This window comes from Odontesthes bonariensis, chromosome 19 (assembly GCF_027942865.1).
Source record: "Odontesthes bonariensis isolate fOdoBon6 chromosome 19, fOdoBon6.hap1, whole genome shotgun sequence".
Taxonomy (NCBI): domain Eukaryota; kingdom Metazoa; phylum Chordata; class Actinopteri; order Atheriniformes; family Atherinopsidae; genus Odontesthes; species Odontesthes bonariensis.
In genome coordinates, this window is record NC_134524.1 from 19466441 (window position 1) to 19483681 (window position 17241).

Here is a 17241-nt window from a genome sequence, read left to right on the forward strand (position 1 = left end):
TTTATCAGCGAGGTCAAGAGCTGCTACAGTGTTGGATCCTGAGTTGAATCATGACTCGAATGCAGGATCAACTGTATTCAAAGACTTATGTGATTAAAAAACATTTGTTTGTAATTTTATGTGACTTAATCTCATGTGAATCCCGATCAGTTTATGCTGTTGAACCTGGTTCCGTGTGGTGTTGACCTGGGAGGTTATTTTGCGTTCGGTTTCGTAGAATAAGGCAGAACTGAGAGAGTTAAAGGGCTGCGTGAGGGCCGATTTTGCTTCAGGTTGGGATTAGATTCACAGCAGTCTAAGTTGGTAAAGAGATGCATTATGTCAGTGAAGGTCCTCACAAGTGTAGGAGCCACGGCTCTGTGTGCGCGTGGACTATTAATGTAATTGCTGTGGGCACTGTGCGGTATGAGGCACACAAACATCGGGCTGCTTTCATCTCGCTAAAAGCACAAACGCAAACCCTCCCTCTTTTTATGGGCACAGCAGAGAGGACAAAAACATAAAGAAATAACAGGAACACAACAGGGCGATGACGTTCAGCACAGAGAGGCTCGGCTCACACAGCTGGATGTGCTGCATTTAGTTGCACTGTCGGATTGTGCAGGAGCTCGTGTTGTTTTTCCATCTGTAGGGTCCGACGGTGCATTTGTGTGAGAGGAAGGAACGGTGCAACGCTACAGGCTGAACATACATAATCAATCAGCCCTCGGTGTGGAGTAAAAAGAAATGAAATATGGGTTACAAACGCACACCAGGCAGTTATGAGTATCTGTGGGGGTGCAGGCTGCTTTGGGTGTGTACAGGACTGAAGTAAAATGGAGAAAAAGCTCTGAGCTGGAGCAGCAGGCAGTGAAGCACCACATTATGCATTTTTCTAGGAGTATGGACCTTAGGGGGTTCTTTTGCAAATGTGTTACTCATGTTATAGGAGGATTGCCTGCCTTTTGAGACAAAAAAAAAAATCCCATAGTATAAATCAATACATTTAAGGTTGAGACTGGATTAAAGTCAGGGAGAGTCTGCTGGAAATTGATGTAAGTAAATCTAATTGTCTCCGAAATGATGCTAGGAAATAAGGACTATACGTCAGCGGTGAGTATATAGGCCACTGTGGACCAACTCATGTCCTCCAATTAAAATATTACCAGTGCTAAGCTACCTCTTTCTTCATGTTTTGTCTTTTTGTAATCTTTCATAGTAGTCCCGAGCAGCAGCTCTCCAGGGTCCTGAAAGGAGAAAACACCACATTTGGCAAAGAAATATAGATGCACATTTTTATTGATTTATTTTTTAACTGCTCAAGACAATAGGCAAAATAAAACACATAGAACATGGGAAGTACTTCCCAGATGTAGTGTATTTCGTAAAGTCAAATGTTTGAATTCAACAATGAACTTTGCAGAAAAGAGGAGTGATGCATCTCTCTCAGTTTGAAGAAAGGAGGAAGCAAAGCCGTAAAGATTTCAGCTGAAATAATTAGTATGATGTATTCGCAGAAACAACTTGATCTGGTCTCGTTCTGAACAGATATCTGCATAACTTGTGGAGATATTTACAAAAAAGAAAAATAAACAAAAAAAAAAAGCAGTTTAATAAAAAAACAAAACACAAATCAGTGATTAAAGTTTAGTTTTAATGTACGGCTGTAGTATTTATCTGACAAGATCTACAATAATTACAGTTATAACTAAATATACCTTCATTTTATTTAGTTACAAATACAGACTGATTTTTAAATCGAACACATACATAGAAATTCACTCAGTAAATGCAGAGCATTAGATTACAGGCATGAGCAAAAAGTGTGAGGCTGTCGGCTATATGAGACATTTGCCATAAATGATGCAGCCAGAGTACAAACTGGATGCTGCTGAAGACCAATCGCTCTTTAGCTCTGAAATGTCCAACTATTCATTTCAAAGTGTAACTCATTTAGATTTGTTTTTACAGTCACATATAAATCAAATATTTGCATTGCTAATAGCAGCGGAGAGAGGAAATAAAATCCAAATCTTTTTTTTTTTTTAATGGTTATAGTTGAATCCATATAAAGCTGATTCCAGCAGGGGGAAGCATAACAGCTGAGAAGTCAATGGTTTCTACTCAGCCCCTGCAGCTATGAGACGCCTTCCAGGTTTGGATTCAAACATTTATCAGCCCCTACTTCCCCAAAATGAATCCATTTCATGTTATATCGCCTTGTCTGCATCATTTTGAACAAAAAGAACATTAGTGGTTTCAGTCTGTCGGTTGGATGAGCTCAGCAGTGTCTCCTCCACCGGGATAGGAGAATAAGTAGTGAAAAAACTGCAACCCAGCGTGGAGCGGCTGGGTGAATGTGGTCTGGACTCTGTGGAGGAGAGTCATGGTGTCAGACACGCTGTAGAAGGACAGAACACCCGCTCTGTGGTCCAGGTACACTCCTACTCTGGAGGACAGAGGGCCTGAGACTGGAGTTTGGACTTTGCTATAACGCAGCATATAACTCTTTGTGTCACAACGTAAAGACCAAGATTTGTCATTGAATCCAAAGGCACATTCATATGACTTCCCTTCTCTGCTGATATTCTTGTATGCAATAGCTATTTCAAGTCCCCTCCCTCTCCACTCCACCTCCCAGTAACAGCGTCCAGTCAGACTCTCTCTACTCAGGACCTGCCACCATGCAGTGAATCTGTCTGGATGACTCGAATAAGACTGTTGTTGTTTCATTAATGTTGCTTTTCTGTTCTCCTCAGATAATAGCAGATACATGTATGCTGTGTTTGGATCCAGTGTGATTTCTCGTGAATATTTTAGGAAGTCAGCTCTGGTCTTTGGTTCTGGTTCTGGCAGTAAAACATCCACTTCGGACACTGCCAGTGAGACGTTTGTCCACTGCTCTCTCAGAATGTCCTGCAGTTTATCTCTGGTCTCTGACACAGCTGCTGTCACATCCTCAAAGTACCTCAGAGGACGAGCTTTGATGCTGGATGAGTGTGTAGACTCACTGAGTGCAGACAGTGAGGGGTAGCTGTGTAGAAACTGGCTGTGATCCTCTGTGTGTGAGAGCTGCTCCAGCTCGGTGTCTTTCCTCTTCAGCTCAGAGATCTCCTGCTTCAGCTTCCCCTGAAGCTCTCTGACTCGACTCACTTCAGCTTCCTGCTGGGATCTGAGCTGCTGCTTCACATCAGAGCTTCTTTTCTGGATGAGACGGATCAGCTCACTGAAGATCTTCTCACTGTCCTCCACTGCTTTATCAGCAGAGCCGTCGATGGCCTCCACCTCCTGTTGGAGCAGCTTCACATCGTGCTCTCGGTCCTGGATTCTCTGCTGGATTTGTTGTCGAGTCCCCTCGAGCTCCTTCTGCTTCTCAGTCCTTTCTGCTTCTGCTGGGACTGTTTCGTGGCCTTTATGTTCATCCATTAAGCAGAGATAACAGATAATCTGCTGATCAGTACGACAGAAAATCTTCATCACCTCATCGTGACGAGAGCAGACGTTCTCCTGGAGCTTCTCAGAGGGGTCGACCAGCTTGTGTTTCTTTAGTTGAGCTACATCATAGTGAGGTTGGAGGTGTTTCTCACAGTAAGAAACCAAACATACCAGACAGGACTTGATGGCTTTCAGCTTCCTCCCAGTGCAGACATCACAGGCCACATCTTCAGGTCCAGCATAGCAGTGATCAGCTGGAGCAGCTTGGAGTCCAGTCTTCTTCATCTTCTCTACCAAGGCTGCTAACATGGTGTTTTTCACCAGGAGAGGCCTTGTTTTGAAGGTCTTCCGACACTGAGGGCAACTGTGGATTCCTTTCTTGTCCTCTTCATCCCAGTGGGTTTTAACACAGTTCATGCAGTAGCTGTGTCCACAGGGAACAGTCACCGGATCCTTCAGAAGATCCACACAGATCGAACAAGAGAAAGTTTCTCGGTCCAGCTGAACTCCTCTCTGCGCCATTTCACTTCTCTGTAACAATGACTGTGTGAGTTTCAATTCCTCTTACCTGAAACTAGATCTGGTCTAAACAGATCAGGTTTCAGAATGACGTGTGAATGAGGCGTGTCCTCTCTATTATGTTTGGTCACACCCAGCTTGTAGATATGTTGTTGTCTCGTTTGTCTCCATGATTTAGTTGCGTTGTACTGCCGTTACGCGCAAGTTTTCTTGTCCGAGTTTTCCCTCTCATAAGCGACTTGCCAGCCAAGGCTAAAGAGCATCCCCTACCCTGGCTTGTAGATATGAAGGGGAGGGAATGAAATGATATGTGGACAGGATGGATATCTCTGTGTTTCATAGCAGGAAGGAGGAGGGACAGTTAGATATTGGGTAGTTCCAGGAAAAGGAGTGGTTTGAAGCAGACACTACGTGTTTAACTTATTTTTTGCACAATAAAAATTTCGGTCTCGACATCTCTAGGTTTATAGATGTATCCTGAGCTTTTATGATGAACTTTTGTGTTCTCTTGAATGTTTACACCATCAAAGTATAGCTGCTTTTATTACAAACATTAAGCTCATGTCTGAGGTCTGAATATCAACTGGGCTCCTGGGGTTTGACATCTTTAAACTGTGCCAAAAGCTGTGATCGCATTCGGTTGTATATTTCATAATAAGTACATAAGTTTCTTTATTTTATTTCCTTGTTGGTAAACTATATTTAGGGGGGCTTTTCCAGCTGTGATTTGGCGAGAGGCAAGATACACCCTGGATAGGTCGCCAGTCCATCACAGGGCATGCTATAAATTATAGGATAGTTATACCACTTCCTAGTTTTCTTTTTTTTGGGCTTTTTATGCCTATATTAGATAGGACAGTGTAGACAAATAGGAAGCAGAGAGAGGGGGAACAACATGCAGCAAAGGGCCGTCCAATGCGGGACTCGAACCGGGGCCAGCTGCAGCGAGGACTATAGCCTCGTGTACATGGGGTGCCTGCTGTACCCACTACGCCACAGACCATCCCCACTTCCTAGTTTTCAATATCAATATCATGTCACTCATTGTTTATGTATCATAATACTTGGTTTAAGTCATGAATCATGACAACTTTGATAGGGTTAGCAAGCAAAACTACATGGTTATGGAAACACAGCTACTTGGTTGGGAATCACAACTTTGTGGTTTAGTTTAGGAATCAAAAGTACATGGTTAGGATAAGGAATACAAATCACTGGACTAAGATGTAAAATAAATAAAAACTTCTCTTTGTCAGGAATTAAAACTACCTGCTTAGGGTTGTAAATCAAACATAGTTAATTTGGGCTGGTAAATGTTCTTGCTTGGGGCTAAAATGCATCTTTTCACAACAGTAATTGAAACTGAAAATAAATGTATGCAACATTTTCTGACATCTAGTGTTTTCTGACTCCAAAGACTCTTGTTTTAATTCAGCGAGTTCTATCTCGGAAAAACTTCAACAATACTTTCTTGTTTTCTGCCTGAATCTATCCCAAAAGGCAGCTCTTGGCTGTGGGTTCATGTGTGAGTTGTGATTGTTTTGTATGTGGAGCACTACCTCACCAATACTGTCCTCGCAGCTGTAGAAAGATCATCGTACGTGTGAGTGTGTGTGTGTATTTTCAGCTTGTCAAGAATAACTTTTTTTTTTTTTCTTTTTTTTGGCAGTATAAATCTAGGGTGTGTGTATGCCGTGTGTTTGTGTTAGCATGCAGCTAACCTGCAGAGTGGCAGCTGGAAAAACATTTCTCATCTATTACCCATGAGACTTTGCAGCTTTCTGACAGCACAATAGAAAGTCTCCTCTGGGCGGATTATAAAACTCACTGGTAGTGTCAAGTGGAAATAAATTGGTGCTTGGTGAGCAGGTAAAACCGCATATGAAAAAAAATGCATTTGCCAGCTTAACGCAGGTTATTTTCTTTTCTTTGGTCTCCTCCCATTTGTCTCAGTTTCTTTCACTCACTTTTCTTTCCTCTCCATCTTTTCAACCCTTTCTCTTTATACTTTGATTTTACTTGCTTTCCTTCAGTTTTCCTTTCTGTTTGTTCTCTTCAGCTTTTCTTTTTTTATCTTAATTTTTAATTTGCCTCTAGCTTTGCTATCCCCTAATGTAATCTCTTCAGCTTTCAACCTCTTCTATCTTTTCATTCTTACCTTAATTTTCCTTAGCCTTGCTTTTCTTATACCCTTCATCTTCCCATTCTTCTGTCTTGTTTCTCTCCTTTTCCTTTCTTCTATCCCCATTTTATGTTTACTTTGCTGTCTGCTCTTTTCTTTAACCTTCCCTTTGCCTGTAACTTTCCTTGCCTTTGCTTCTTTCATTTTCTTCATTTTCTTTGGTCTTCTTTGCCACTCCTTCTTTTTTCTTTGCTCTTTTTCCCTTGTTTCTCCTTCCCTCCTAACTTTGCCCTTTTTCTTCGTCCTCCTTTTCAAAGTCCTTCATTTTCTTTTTCTCATTTCCTTCTCATGCTTTTTCTCACACCTTCTCATTTGCTTGTATTAATTTCCTTTCCCTTCATTTCGATTCCACGACTCTTTCCTTACAGCTAATTTCTTTCGCTCAGTTTCTTCCCTTTGTTTAATTCCCCCTTCTGTTCCCCTCTCCTCCCCTACGTTTAGATGATTGGCTTCCTGTTCACAATCTGCAGAAACTCTTTACTCTCAGGCTGCTATAAAAACTCATTGCACATTGATCTCACTAGTGTTTTGTATATTTTATTGGCTGCGTGTCATAACAATAGGAAATCCATAAAATCATGTTGTTTCATGTGTTTGTTGAAAGCAGCAAGAGAAGGATTCAGACGAGCAGCTAAACAGGATGTGGGGGATTTTATTTTATTAATGAAGCTCAGAGACCATACACACACACCTCCTACGTGTTGTTGTTTGCTACTTGTTCTGGATGTCGAGGCCGATTCTTGTTGCATAATGTTATCTGCTTTGCTCTCCCACAGACTCCCACATACAGCTCTGCTGTGTGGCTCAGACAGGAAACATGTAGGAAGACGGAGGCTTAAAGTTGGAGTTCATTCTGGTGTAAAAAAAAAAAAATAGCAGGAAGTCTTCTTTAAATGTATGATTTTGAATGAAGTTAACACCACAGAAGAAGTTGTCTGCTGAATGGATATCAGAGAAGATCTTGTTAAACTTTCAGCAGGATATTGAGACTGCACTGATCTGCAATGAGAGGATTACTTAAACAGACATTACCAGTCTGTGTTATGGCGAAATGGAAAAGTGTGTAGCTGCATGGCGTCGTGGTAGCCAAGACACCCCCACACCATCATAGCTCCTCCTCTGTGCTTCACAGTGAGAAACAGGCATGCAGATGTTTCACTTTAACAAAAAATGTTCCAGAGTTACCACTTGTCTAATGTACCTTTTAAATCAACGGCATGCATGTGCAAGACGCAGTATGAAAAAGTCACCATTTGAGACAATGTAGGGGGAAATGTGTCCAGATATCCAACGTGCTTGATTTAGGATCCTAAATCTCGCGCAGTGTTGCAGCTGTCGCTTTTTACATCATGATTTTAACATCAAACCCAATTCTAATCTGCTTTATTGCCTCCATGTTTGTTGTTTAAATCCTTCAATGTGTGCTCCCTAATGGAATACTGTGGTAGTGTGCACAGTACACAGGCAAGTATGTGAAAACTTAAACCGACAAAGGAGCCAATTGCCTGCGTGAGCGTAAGCCTTTGTACAAGAACGTATTTTTGATGAAGACCTGTCTGACATTATCTTTTCCTTTCCCTTCAGCCAATAGTGAACCTATTATTTGTATTAATTCTACATTCCAGTCAGATATGCTGTTGATTTTTACAGGTTTAGCTCACGCGGACCGATGCTGACAATTTCATTGCGATTCCCGTTCACAGATCAACGTTTCTTGGGGTCGAGCTGTCTGAAAGCACAGCAATGTTCTGCTGGTCTCTTGGAGGCATTACTGTTGGCTTCAGTGTGAGATTTTCATTGCTGATGTCATACGTCGGTCACTAGAATAAGGTTGTCTGCTGAAGAGAGAACTCTTCCGACCTGTTTGTGGAGCCAATTCTCATTCCCAGGGCATCAAAAACTGAGGTTCTGTCAAAGTAAACGTCATCCTGAAGTGTTTACTTATCAACAAGTAACAAGGTCGTCATTAGCTGGCAGGTGAGGGGGTGGAGGAAAGTCATGAGAACCAGAAACATGAGTTGTTGCCCGTCTCTGTTGGTTAGGTTTAGGCAAAGATAAATTTTAGAGTGATCACATTAAAAACTAATGTTGTAGGCTACGCTCTGTATGGATCTGCGACATGAGGATTTCTGAGAAAACAACTAACAGTCTGAGTGAGAATGGGCCGGTCCATACTTGGTATTATCATGCATCGTAGGTAATCTGATCCTGAGCCTGAAATGGTTTTTTCTGGAAGTGATTACCTTTCTGTCATTACCGGGCCAGTAGATGTTCCTCAGTGATGTACCAATAATTTTGGAAAGACTTTACAGCCAATACCGAATGGAGTACATTTTATAGATGTAATGCTAATTGGACACGAGAGCATTCTGTGGCTACAAACAGGAAATGGCCTTAAAACACAGGAATCAGCATCCAAACAGATATAAACAAGACAACTCTTTATAAAAACTCATCTTTATTGATTCATATTCATCCACCCAGTCCTCTTTTCTTTCCACCAAGACAATATTTTCTGGTTTTCTTATAAAAAGCTCAATATGTACATCCTCTATGTATTTACACTATTTTACATGATTACACTGTCCGAGAGCCTCACACCTGCAAAAGGTCAGTTCTGCTGCCTCAAATACCACTTGTTGCCGAGGGAGATATCGCCGAAAATCTCTGCCTACTGGCTGGGAGTGTTGCCTGGCAACAACGGCTTTGTTGGATTAATATCTGCAACCAGGAACCGTTTTAAATTATTTATCTTTTTTTTTTCTTTTTTCTAATCCCTTTCATTAGCCGAGGAAAAATGTGACGAGATGATTTACAGAAAGTCTCTGGAAGCAATGAAATAGCGATTCAAACCATATAAATAATAAAGGAAGTTAAATATTTAATGCTGTAATTCAGTGTAATTTGAATTCAAACATAGTGTAGTGACGTTTGGGAGATTCTGCTTTTCAAGTCCTGGAAATCGGCTGTAAATTTGGAGCAAATCTGATCACATATGACCACCTTTCGCTTAGTGTCAACACAAGAGAAAACGGCAAATCCAAAGAGACTAAAGCTCGGCGACGTTTTGTAATATTGCTCAAAAACCTGGGACCCGCTGAACAAATAGAAGACTATCTCCAAATTGGAACGGTTGCATAAAAAGCAGGTTTAACAGTTTTCCCGGTTCATTTACAGCCACTTTGTTTTCAGGTCCTCAGCTTCAGGTGGATTTATTTAACTGACAAATACTTAAAAGAATCACAAGCAATTTAGCGTTCAGTGAACCCCACAGTTCAGCTGCGGGCGTTCACACTTTCAAATCGCCCACTTCTGATGTTCGATGCCACTGCAGACGAACAAACCGCCTTTATAAGGGATTGTTTTTCTGTGGACATTTAACAGGCTTGAAAATGTGCGACGGTGGGGATGTTTTTACGAGGATTTGGAAGGGATTCCTGATGAGCTGAACTTTCAACACTGAAGCTAAGACACACTGGAACTCAAGCCTGTGTGTCATTAAAATGTCTCTGCCACCTTTTCTTCATTTACTTCAACTTTTAGCAGCATTACCAGGAAAACTTCCCCACGAATCCCAAACATTTGGGTCTGTGAGCGATTAAACAGGCAGACGATTTGTGGGCTTCTTTTGGGTGACGAGCAACTCCAAATAATTGTGTTCATCCTCTTCTAATCTTTAAATGAAGTTGCTGATAAAGCTCGAAAGACAAATGTTTAAAATGTTCCAGCTGTTGCAGGTGTGAGGCTCCAGGTGTGGTGTGTAAGTTAGTCCTTCCCTCTTTGCATGATGGGAAAACAAACTTGTATACCCAAACGCCACCAGCGTTTCCTGCGCTGCTGGCTCCAGCAATGTTTTTTTTTTTTCCCCCTTCGAGGACGAAACGCGGCGAGCAGAGGCAGCGGAGGCGAACGATTGGGTCTCAGACGGACAAAACGACGACTCAAGTTTGAAAACAATACTGACTGAAGGTGAGGCTCTGTTGGCATCGGCTGCAAACGAAAAAACCCAAACTGCTCGTCTCCGATGCCTCTAAAAGTTGCTCGTCTCTCTGGCCGTAAAGATTTGGTAGATTTGAACAGCATTGTCACCCTCTCATTGGTTCAGCAGCAAATAAAAAAACAAGTGAATGCCCTCGTCCCTCCTCTCCCATCGGCTACATTCAAAACTTTGAAAATTTCCTGTCGGAGCCAATTGTTTTTTTTTTTTGTTTGAAATCAATCCAACGGTCCGTCCAACATTCACCCGTTGCCATAGAAACATCCATCAGCCCACAGTCCGTTCTCTTCTGTTAGATGCGTCGTCCATGTTGGGTTTCCAGGCCGCCCCGTCTTTTGTCTTCTTCTTCTCTGCCAACCGATCAGCGCGTGTTGTAACATTCACACCTGTCTGTCCGACTGATGGGAGGAAACCCGTTCCAGTCAGGACTTTGGTCAAAAAAAGTAAGAGCGTCTGCAGCTTTTTATTTGAAAAAAATACCCCCCCCCCCCTTCATTTGCGCTTTCTTGTCGCGTCCTTCTTTCATGACGTCACATCCTCCTCAATCCGTCTCCTTCTTCTTGTCGTCCAGGTCGAAGTCCAACACGAGCAGTTTGGTTTCCTCGGTGCCGTTCCTGCTGCCGGCGGCGCACACCAGCCGGGTGTCGGACGCTCTGATTCGCCACACCACGCCACCTGTTGAGAATCAAAAGGCCGTGATTGGTTTAGAATCGGGTGACGGGAGTGCGCGTCCGGAGTAGGGCTGAACGATATGGACAAAATTTCACATCTCGATATTCATGCCAGTTATCTCGATATAGATACGATATGACTGTGGGTTCAGTGAAAACTAAGCATTTCTCTGAAAAATAAAAAACGTAATACAAAAGAAGGACGTCTGCAGGCATCGGGTCTTGAGTTGGAAGTTTGTTGTTATAAGATGGAGCGTTGAACTGATGTAAGGTTCAGTCGTCCGGCTCGACCACAGGTCCGTGGTTGTCGCAAAATGTTCAATTTCACGGAGCTCGGATTCAACATTCATTTTACATTCGTTATAGATTTTTGGATTGGCCACTTGATTAAAATATGTTTGGGATGGTATTCTGTAACGTTTGTCCAGCGTCCGAACCATTTTCTGAAAGCCCTCTTTTGTGACGCTGTCTTTTGCAATGTAGTTTGTGTCTCCGTCTCCCTCGCTCCCTCGGATGTTTGTCATTGGCTGGCTTCAGCTCTACATAAGGGGAAGCGTAAAAATGATGTTTGCGACTGCCTGAGCTGCACATGCGGGGAAAATCTATATCGTTGATATTGTTGAATTTGCCATATTAATATCTTGAATGTTCATATCTAGATATTGATACGATAACGATATATCGTTCAGCCCTAATCAGGAGTGACCGTGTTCACAGTGTGGGGCGAGACGTGCCGGTGTGCGGTCCTGACCTGATCCCCGGCTTTCCAGCGCCACCACGTCCCGCAGCCAGGCTCCGGTCCGCAGGTCCCACAGTTTGACCGTCCCGTCGTCGGAGCTGGACAGAACCAGACCTCTGCAGAACTGAAGGCACGTCACCGCTGACTGGTGCTTGTTGGGTCCTGTAGGAAACACATCGGCGTACTGTGACCTCTCACCCTAACCGTAATGCCTTTTCAGGTAATTACTTTCAGGTTATTTGTAGAAATGTGGCCTGTAGTTGCACAGTTGTCTGTAATTAAGCATGTGGCGCTTGTCAAACTCTGTGTCCTGCTTTTAGAGTTGTATTGCTGAGTCGGCACACAGCCATGCAGGGACTGTCACCTTCACGCTGCTCTTTGTTTGCTCTGGTAGCTGCTCTCAGTGGGACATATATGTTTGTCTCACCTTGCAGCGTGTGGAGACACTGTCCTGTTCGGATGTCCCACACTCGCACAGTGGAGTCGGCGTTCCCGGACACCAAGATGTTGTCACGCAGCTCCATGCCGCTGGTCAGCGACTGGTGGCCGGTCAGTGTGTGGACACACCCGCCTGCAGATGACACATTTCAGTCTGGGTTAGTGCAAGTCCTCTTCACCTTTGTACTCAAACCATCATTTCATTCCCTTTTTAATAATTATGGTTTGTTGGTGCAGCTAATTTCACACAGTGTTGTTTTGGGTACGACCACTAGGGGGCGGCATATGGTCAAAATGGTAAGAGGTTAGAGCAGATTTCTTTTGAAGTTTTAAGTGAACCTGAGTTAATTACATCTGATGAGAATTCTCTTTAATATAGTAACAATGCAACCAGCGATAAAGTGGATTATACTGGAAACACTTTAACTTATTTATTATATATTACTGCAAACAAATCGAACTCAACTAAACCGTTTCCATCTGTTCAATTGGTTCAGTTGAGCTTAACCCATCATGATATGATTCATATTCTTCAGAGGCTGATAAATAAAGCGTTTCAACGAGCATCATCGAGCTTTCCAAGCTTAAATAGTGAATACAGTTAGTGTCTCATCTATTCTACTTCATACTTAATTAAATAACTCTACCTGTCTCTGCATCCCAGACTCTGATTGAAGTGTCTAATGAGCCGCTCACCACAAACACACCGTCGAACTGTAAAGAAAAAGTAATAAACAGACCGACTTAAAAACCAAAAGGAGGAGCTGAGAGATGCTAAAATGACGTGCACAGCTGTGACGAAGCTGAAAGGGCTACCGATGTGTTTACCTGCAGTGAGTACACTCTGTTGGTGTGTCCCTGCAGCGTGTGCAGACACACCTCCGTCTCGGGGTCCCACACCTTCACCATGTAGTCGTAGCCGCCCGACACCACGCGGCGGCCGTCGTACTGAACGCAGCGCACGGCCGCCACGTGGCCCGTCAGCACATGCTCGCAGCGGCCCGTCGAAACGTCCCACACGCGCAGCGTCGTGTCCCGGGAGCCCGACACCACCCTGACAAACAAGATGCATGACATCACTGCAGCGTCGGCCAATCACGTGAGCTCAAATGACAGCGTCTCTTGACGGTGTTCCTTTGCTTTTCGTTATCATCTGTTTGTGTGCAATGGCAAAGCAAACCCGCTTTCATTTCTGGCGCTTTATGTATCAGGACATGACAAAGAGTGATCTGCTAAATCCTGCTTCCATAGGGCTTAAGAGGTTAAGTAATTAGTAATTAGTCCCTAATTAAATGCACTTGATTAATTGTGAGCAGTTTACTGGACTTCTCAGGTGTTAGAAAAACAAGGGTTGACGGGGAAACGTCTCTTCTCTCTAAAGGAACTGGCTTAGGTTGGTAAAGTTGCATCTGAACAAACTACAAGACTCCTAGAACCCGTTGCCATGAAGTTTTTTCCACACACTTCCTCTGCATTCTGATTTAATTTTAAACAATGACAGTGACACTGAGTGCGTGTTGCTTGTATGTAGCTTCTTTTTTCTCTTTGTCCTGATACATAAAAACCTCAAATTGCACTTTCTTTTTCACATGACAGTAAAAGTGGCTGTGTGTGTGTGTCTGTTTTTACAGATGTTAGCATGCATTAATAATGCCCACGCGTGTGCGTGTGAATTTATGACACTTATGTAAATGAGTGTGTGCTCATACGTTATCCGTCTCTGCACGCATGCCTGTACTGTAGAGTCGTATAAATTAATAATACGTGTGCCATGTGTAAGCGTGTGAATTTACTGCGTGTGTGTGTAGATGAGTTCTAACATGTTGGCTCCGGGTGTATTCATGTGTGCATGACCATTACAAACAGTCGTACATCAAATCAGCCGGTCACTACGCAAACAAGAGGTCCGTACAAAACATGTATGTCGCCCATAACTGTGTTAAATCCTTCTGGTTGTCATGGAGATAAAGTTAGGTGTTCCTGGAGTGGGTGTCTGTGTGATAGAAAAAAAAAAAAAAAAAAGTGTATTACCGGTTGCCATGGAGATGCATGCAACGCACGGTGGATGTGTGTCCGTACAGCGTGTGCACACACTCGCCGCTCTCGGCGTCCCACACACGCAGCGTCCGGTCGGTGGAGCCGCTGATCACCGTGGCAACGGCCATCTGACTGCACCACACGCCGCCGCTGTGACCCGTCAATGTGCGCAGACACTGAGACACAGAGACGAAAAGGATGTCAGAATATTCAAACAAAGTTTTCAGCTTTTCATTTCTGCACAGAATTGAAGCATTTTGTTTTTTTTTGTTTTTTTTGGGGGACAAAGCAGATTCCAGGAGAGCTGGATCGCTTCTCTGGCACAGCCCAAAAACTCTCAGTGAGCTTGAGGCCTGGACTCTGTGGTGACCAATCCATGTGTGAAAATGAGGTCTTGTTCTCCCTGAACCACTCTTTCATCATCTTAGTCTGAGGAAACCTGACGTTGTCATTTTGGAATGTGTCCGTACCATCGAGGAATAATAGAATCTTGCAACTGGGAAAAAACCAGCTCATTCAGGTTCTTCCAGAAATCAGCTGACCTCATTTTGTGGGCATATAATGCTGCTGAACCTACTGAGGCAACGACGGATCTCGATCCTGACCCTGCAGGCTTGTATTGTAAACACGAGGCATGATGGGTGCAACACTTCAGCCACTTATTTTCTTACCATGATGTTAAGATTAAATATGGACTCCTAACACCACGTGGCAATAGAAAAATATTGCTCTAAAGTCCAATCTTTCCACTTAACAGCATTAACCCTCACTCAAGGCTACAGGTCGAGTTGTTTCTGAGACCTGTAGCCTTCAGACATTCAAGATTTTCTCCCAACCACGTCTCTTCCTTGTAAAGGAATAAATCAAAAATAAATCATGAATGACAAACTGGCGTCATTCACACAAACGGTGAATTCGCTGCTCTCGTCTTGTTTTCCACGCATCTCCCACATTCTTTGCGAGTCTGCGCGTGCACGTGTGTCAATATTTGTTTCGCTTTCACAGCTACCATTGAAGGTCGCACACACACACGCACGCAGGAAGAAAGGCAGTTTCACCTTGAAGGTGTTGTCGTGGTGGTTGCCACGGCAACAGTGGGAAAAACTTTGCCTTGGCAACTGTTGCGGAGACGGAGGAGGATACTGCAGCCTCCAAACCGCAAACGCTTTTTGTTAAAACGCGAGTGTCTGCTGCGGCCGAGTCGCCACGTCCTCATCACGGTGCTGCTGTGAATCAGGACGCTTTTCAGTTTTACAGAGACGAGACGGTGAAGCACACGCCTCCTGATCCCCGCAGGCTACGGTTGTGTGTGTTTGGGTGTGTTTTTCTTTCTGCAGAAGCAACGACACTCTCCCTACACACATACTTTACACCGACTTGAATTAATAGTCTGGGCACTGACTCTAAATTAAAAGTCCTCACCATGAATTCTAATGATCTTCACCCCGAGGACTTTCCTTTACGTTTCCAAAAAGGACAAAGGTCCCTATAATGCCGCTGTGCAAACAGATTTAACGTAACATAAGCACACACGCAGGCAGGTCTAGACGGAAGAGAGAACAGGTGTGTCGGGTTCAAGAATGTTCAACCGAAACCAGAGAAACGCGCGCAGAGTCCATGTGTGTTTCTGTGCGTTTCTTTTCCACATGTCATCTGTAATCTACATCTGTACATCTGTAAATAACCCACGTAACACGTTTCATTTTGGCACTGAGGCGACTCGCAGGGACATTTACTGATGTCTCGATTGCAGAAATTTGGGAAAAAAATCTACACGCAGATATTATGAGCTGCACCCGGCGGATACAGCTGTCACAGTTATCAGAGTGTCTACATCATTCGCTCCTGACCTCTCGCAAAGCTTAAGCAGCCTCGTAATAATTGTGGAAAATAAATGATTACGCCCATGTGAGCGTACGGCAGTTAATCCTCCACAGTGCTTATGAGCTGGATGCTGGTGTTACCCTGCTCCATATTGGGGAAAAAAAAAAGATGGTTTCCTTTAAGCATTAAGTCCACTGAATACATATGGGTTGAGTCAACATGATCTTCATTAAAACATAATTACATCTTATCAAATGAACAAATATTTTGTCAATGTTACTGTTGTCGTGTTAAATTAATCATAAAAAAACAGATCTTATTATAACAACAAGGCTGATAGAGGACACCCGATAAAAGCTGTACTGGCTCATTCAACAAATTAACGTAAAAAACAGGTCCAACCTTACCGATTGAACTGAGACTAAGCCCTCCTAAATAAGTTTAATCAACTCTAAGAGGTCATGTTGACCCAACCCAAACACAACGGACTTCCTGCTGTTATTATTATTACAAGTTATTATTCTTTGTGCTTGAATTTCCCTCAAACCAAACACAATAAATCATTTAACCAACCTAAACCCAATTCATTTATTTTAAGCAAGCATATGGCATATCATGGTTTAGTGTGTCTCTGTGTTTAAACAGCATTTCAGGAACACACCCTGACTAATATGACTGGTCCGCCTGCCTTCTCGTGTGTTCTTTTCTTCTCTGTTCAGCCATATAAGCTTTGTAGCGTCATATTTGAGGCACGTTGGACTACATTAATGCCTCTGTTAAACTTAGATTAAAAAAAAAAGCTACAAATGCTTGTCATTTAATTCATTTTTTTTTTTTTTACAAACCGAATTGAACAATTTGCTGAGTTCATTGCTATAAAACAAAACGGATCCCCAAAATGAACCCGTGTGCCGTTTTTAATTCTTCTGTGGGGACACAAACGTGAAACTGCGTTTGCAGCTGAAGCGGCAGAAAGTGGCAGTTCACAACACGAAGTCTGCCTCCTACCTTGCCGGTGATGGCTGACCACACTTTGAGCGTGTTGTCATCGGAGCCGCTCACAATCAGGTCGCCGCTGAACTGCAGGCAGGTGATCACGTGATCGTCGTGACCTTTCAGCACCTGCGGAGAATTTCGAGGGATTTCATGACCCCACAGTTTACACATCAGATATGCTCGGCAAAGTTGGCGTGCGTGTAAAAAGCTCTACCATGGGTTCCCGCGCGTCCCCCTTCCTCCAGTTGGTCTCAATGCGATGTTGCCTGATGTAGGCGGATTTCCACGGGCTGACTGCGGCACTTGGTCGTACACACTCTCTGCTACGGTATGACACACACTCCGATATACCTGAGGAAATTATTATTATTTTTTTTTTTTTAAAAACACAAAAAAGCTTAGATTAGAGCCTGCGTTGACAGTT

The 17241-nt window shown here is 43.3% G+C and overlaps 2 protein-coding genes across 4 annotated transcripts in view; both read right to left on the reverse strand.

The window, feature by feature from the left end:
- Positions 1 to 1272: 1272 nt before the first annotated feature.
- Positions 1273 to 4235, reverse strand: LOC142369528 (tripartite motif-containing protein 16-like). The gene has a single exon (XM_075451874.1). The coding sequence runs from the start codon at positions 3934 to 3936 to the stop codon at positions 2239 to 2241; it is 1698 nt and encodes a 565-aa protein (XP_075307989.1). The 5' UTR covers positions 3937 to 4235; the 3' UTR covers positions 1273 to 2238.
- A 4321-nt stretch (positions 4236 to 8556) lies between these two features.
- The window catches only part of LOC142368902 (F-box/WD repeat-containing protein 7-like), a 43537-nt gene continuing 34852 nt past the window's right edge, over positions 8557 to 17241 (reverse strand). For all 3 annotated transcript variants that reach the window (XM_075451109.1, XM_075451108.1, XM_075451110.1), the window contains 8 exons: positions 17032 to 17168; positions 16830 to 16943; positions 13992 to 14173; positions 12789 to 13014; positions 12608 to 12674; positions 11950 to 12093; positions 11535 to 11684; positions 8557 to 10787 (listed from right to left, as the gene is read on the reverse strand). In XM_075451109.1, coding sequence (XP_075307224.1) covers positions 10654 to 10787; positions 11535 to 11684; positions 11950 to 12093; positions 12608 to 12674; positions 12789 to 13014; positions 13992 to 14173; positions 16830 to 16943; positions 17032 to 17168 — 1154 coding nt within the window. In that variant the 3' untranslated portion in view covers positions 8557 to 10653. The remainder of the gene's footprint in view (positions 10788 to 11534; positions 11685 to 11949; positions 12094 to 12607; positions 12675 to 12788; positions 13015 to 13991; positions 14174 to 16829; positions 16944 to 17031; positions 17169 to 17241) is intronic.

What these genes read in the sequence shown, in the direction of transcription:
- LOC142369528 (XM_075451874.1), bottom strand. Translation starts at nt 3,936, where the DNA reads ATGGCGCAGAGAGGAGTTCAGCTGGACCGAGAAACTTTCTCTTGTTCG.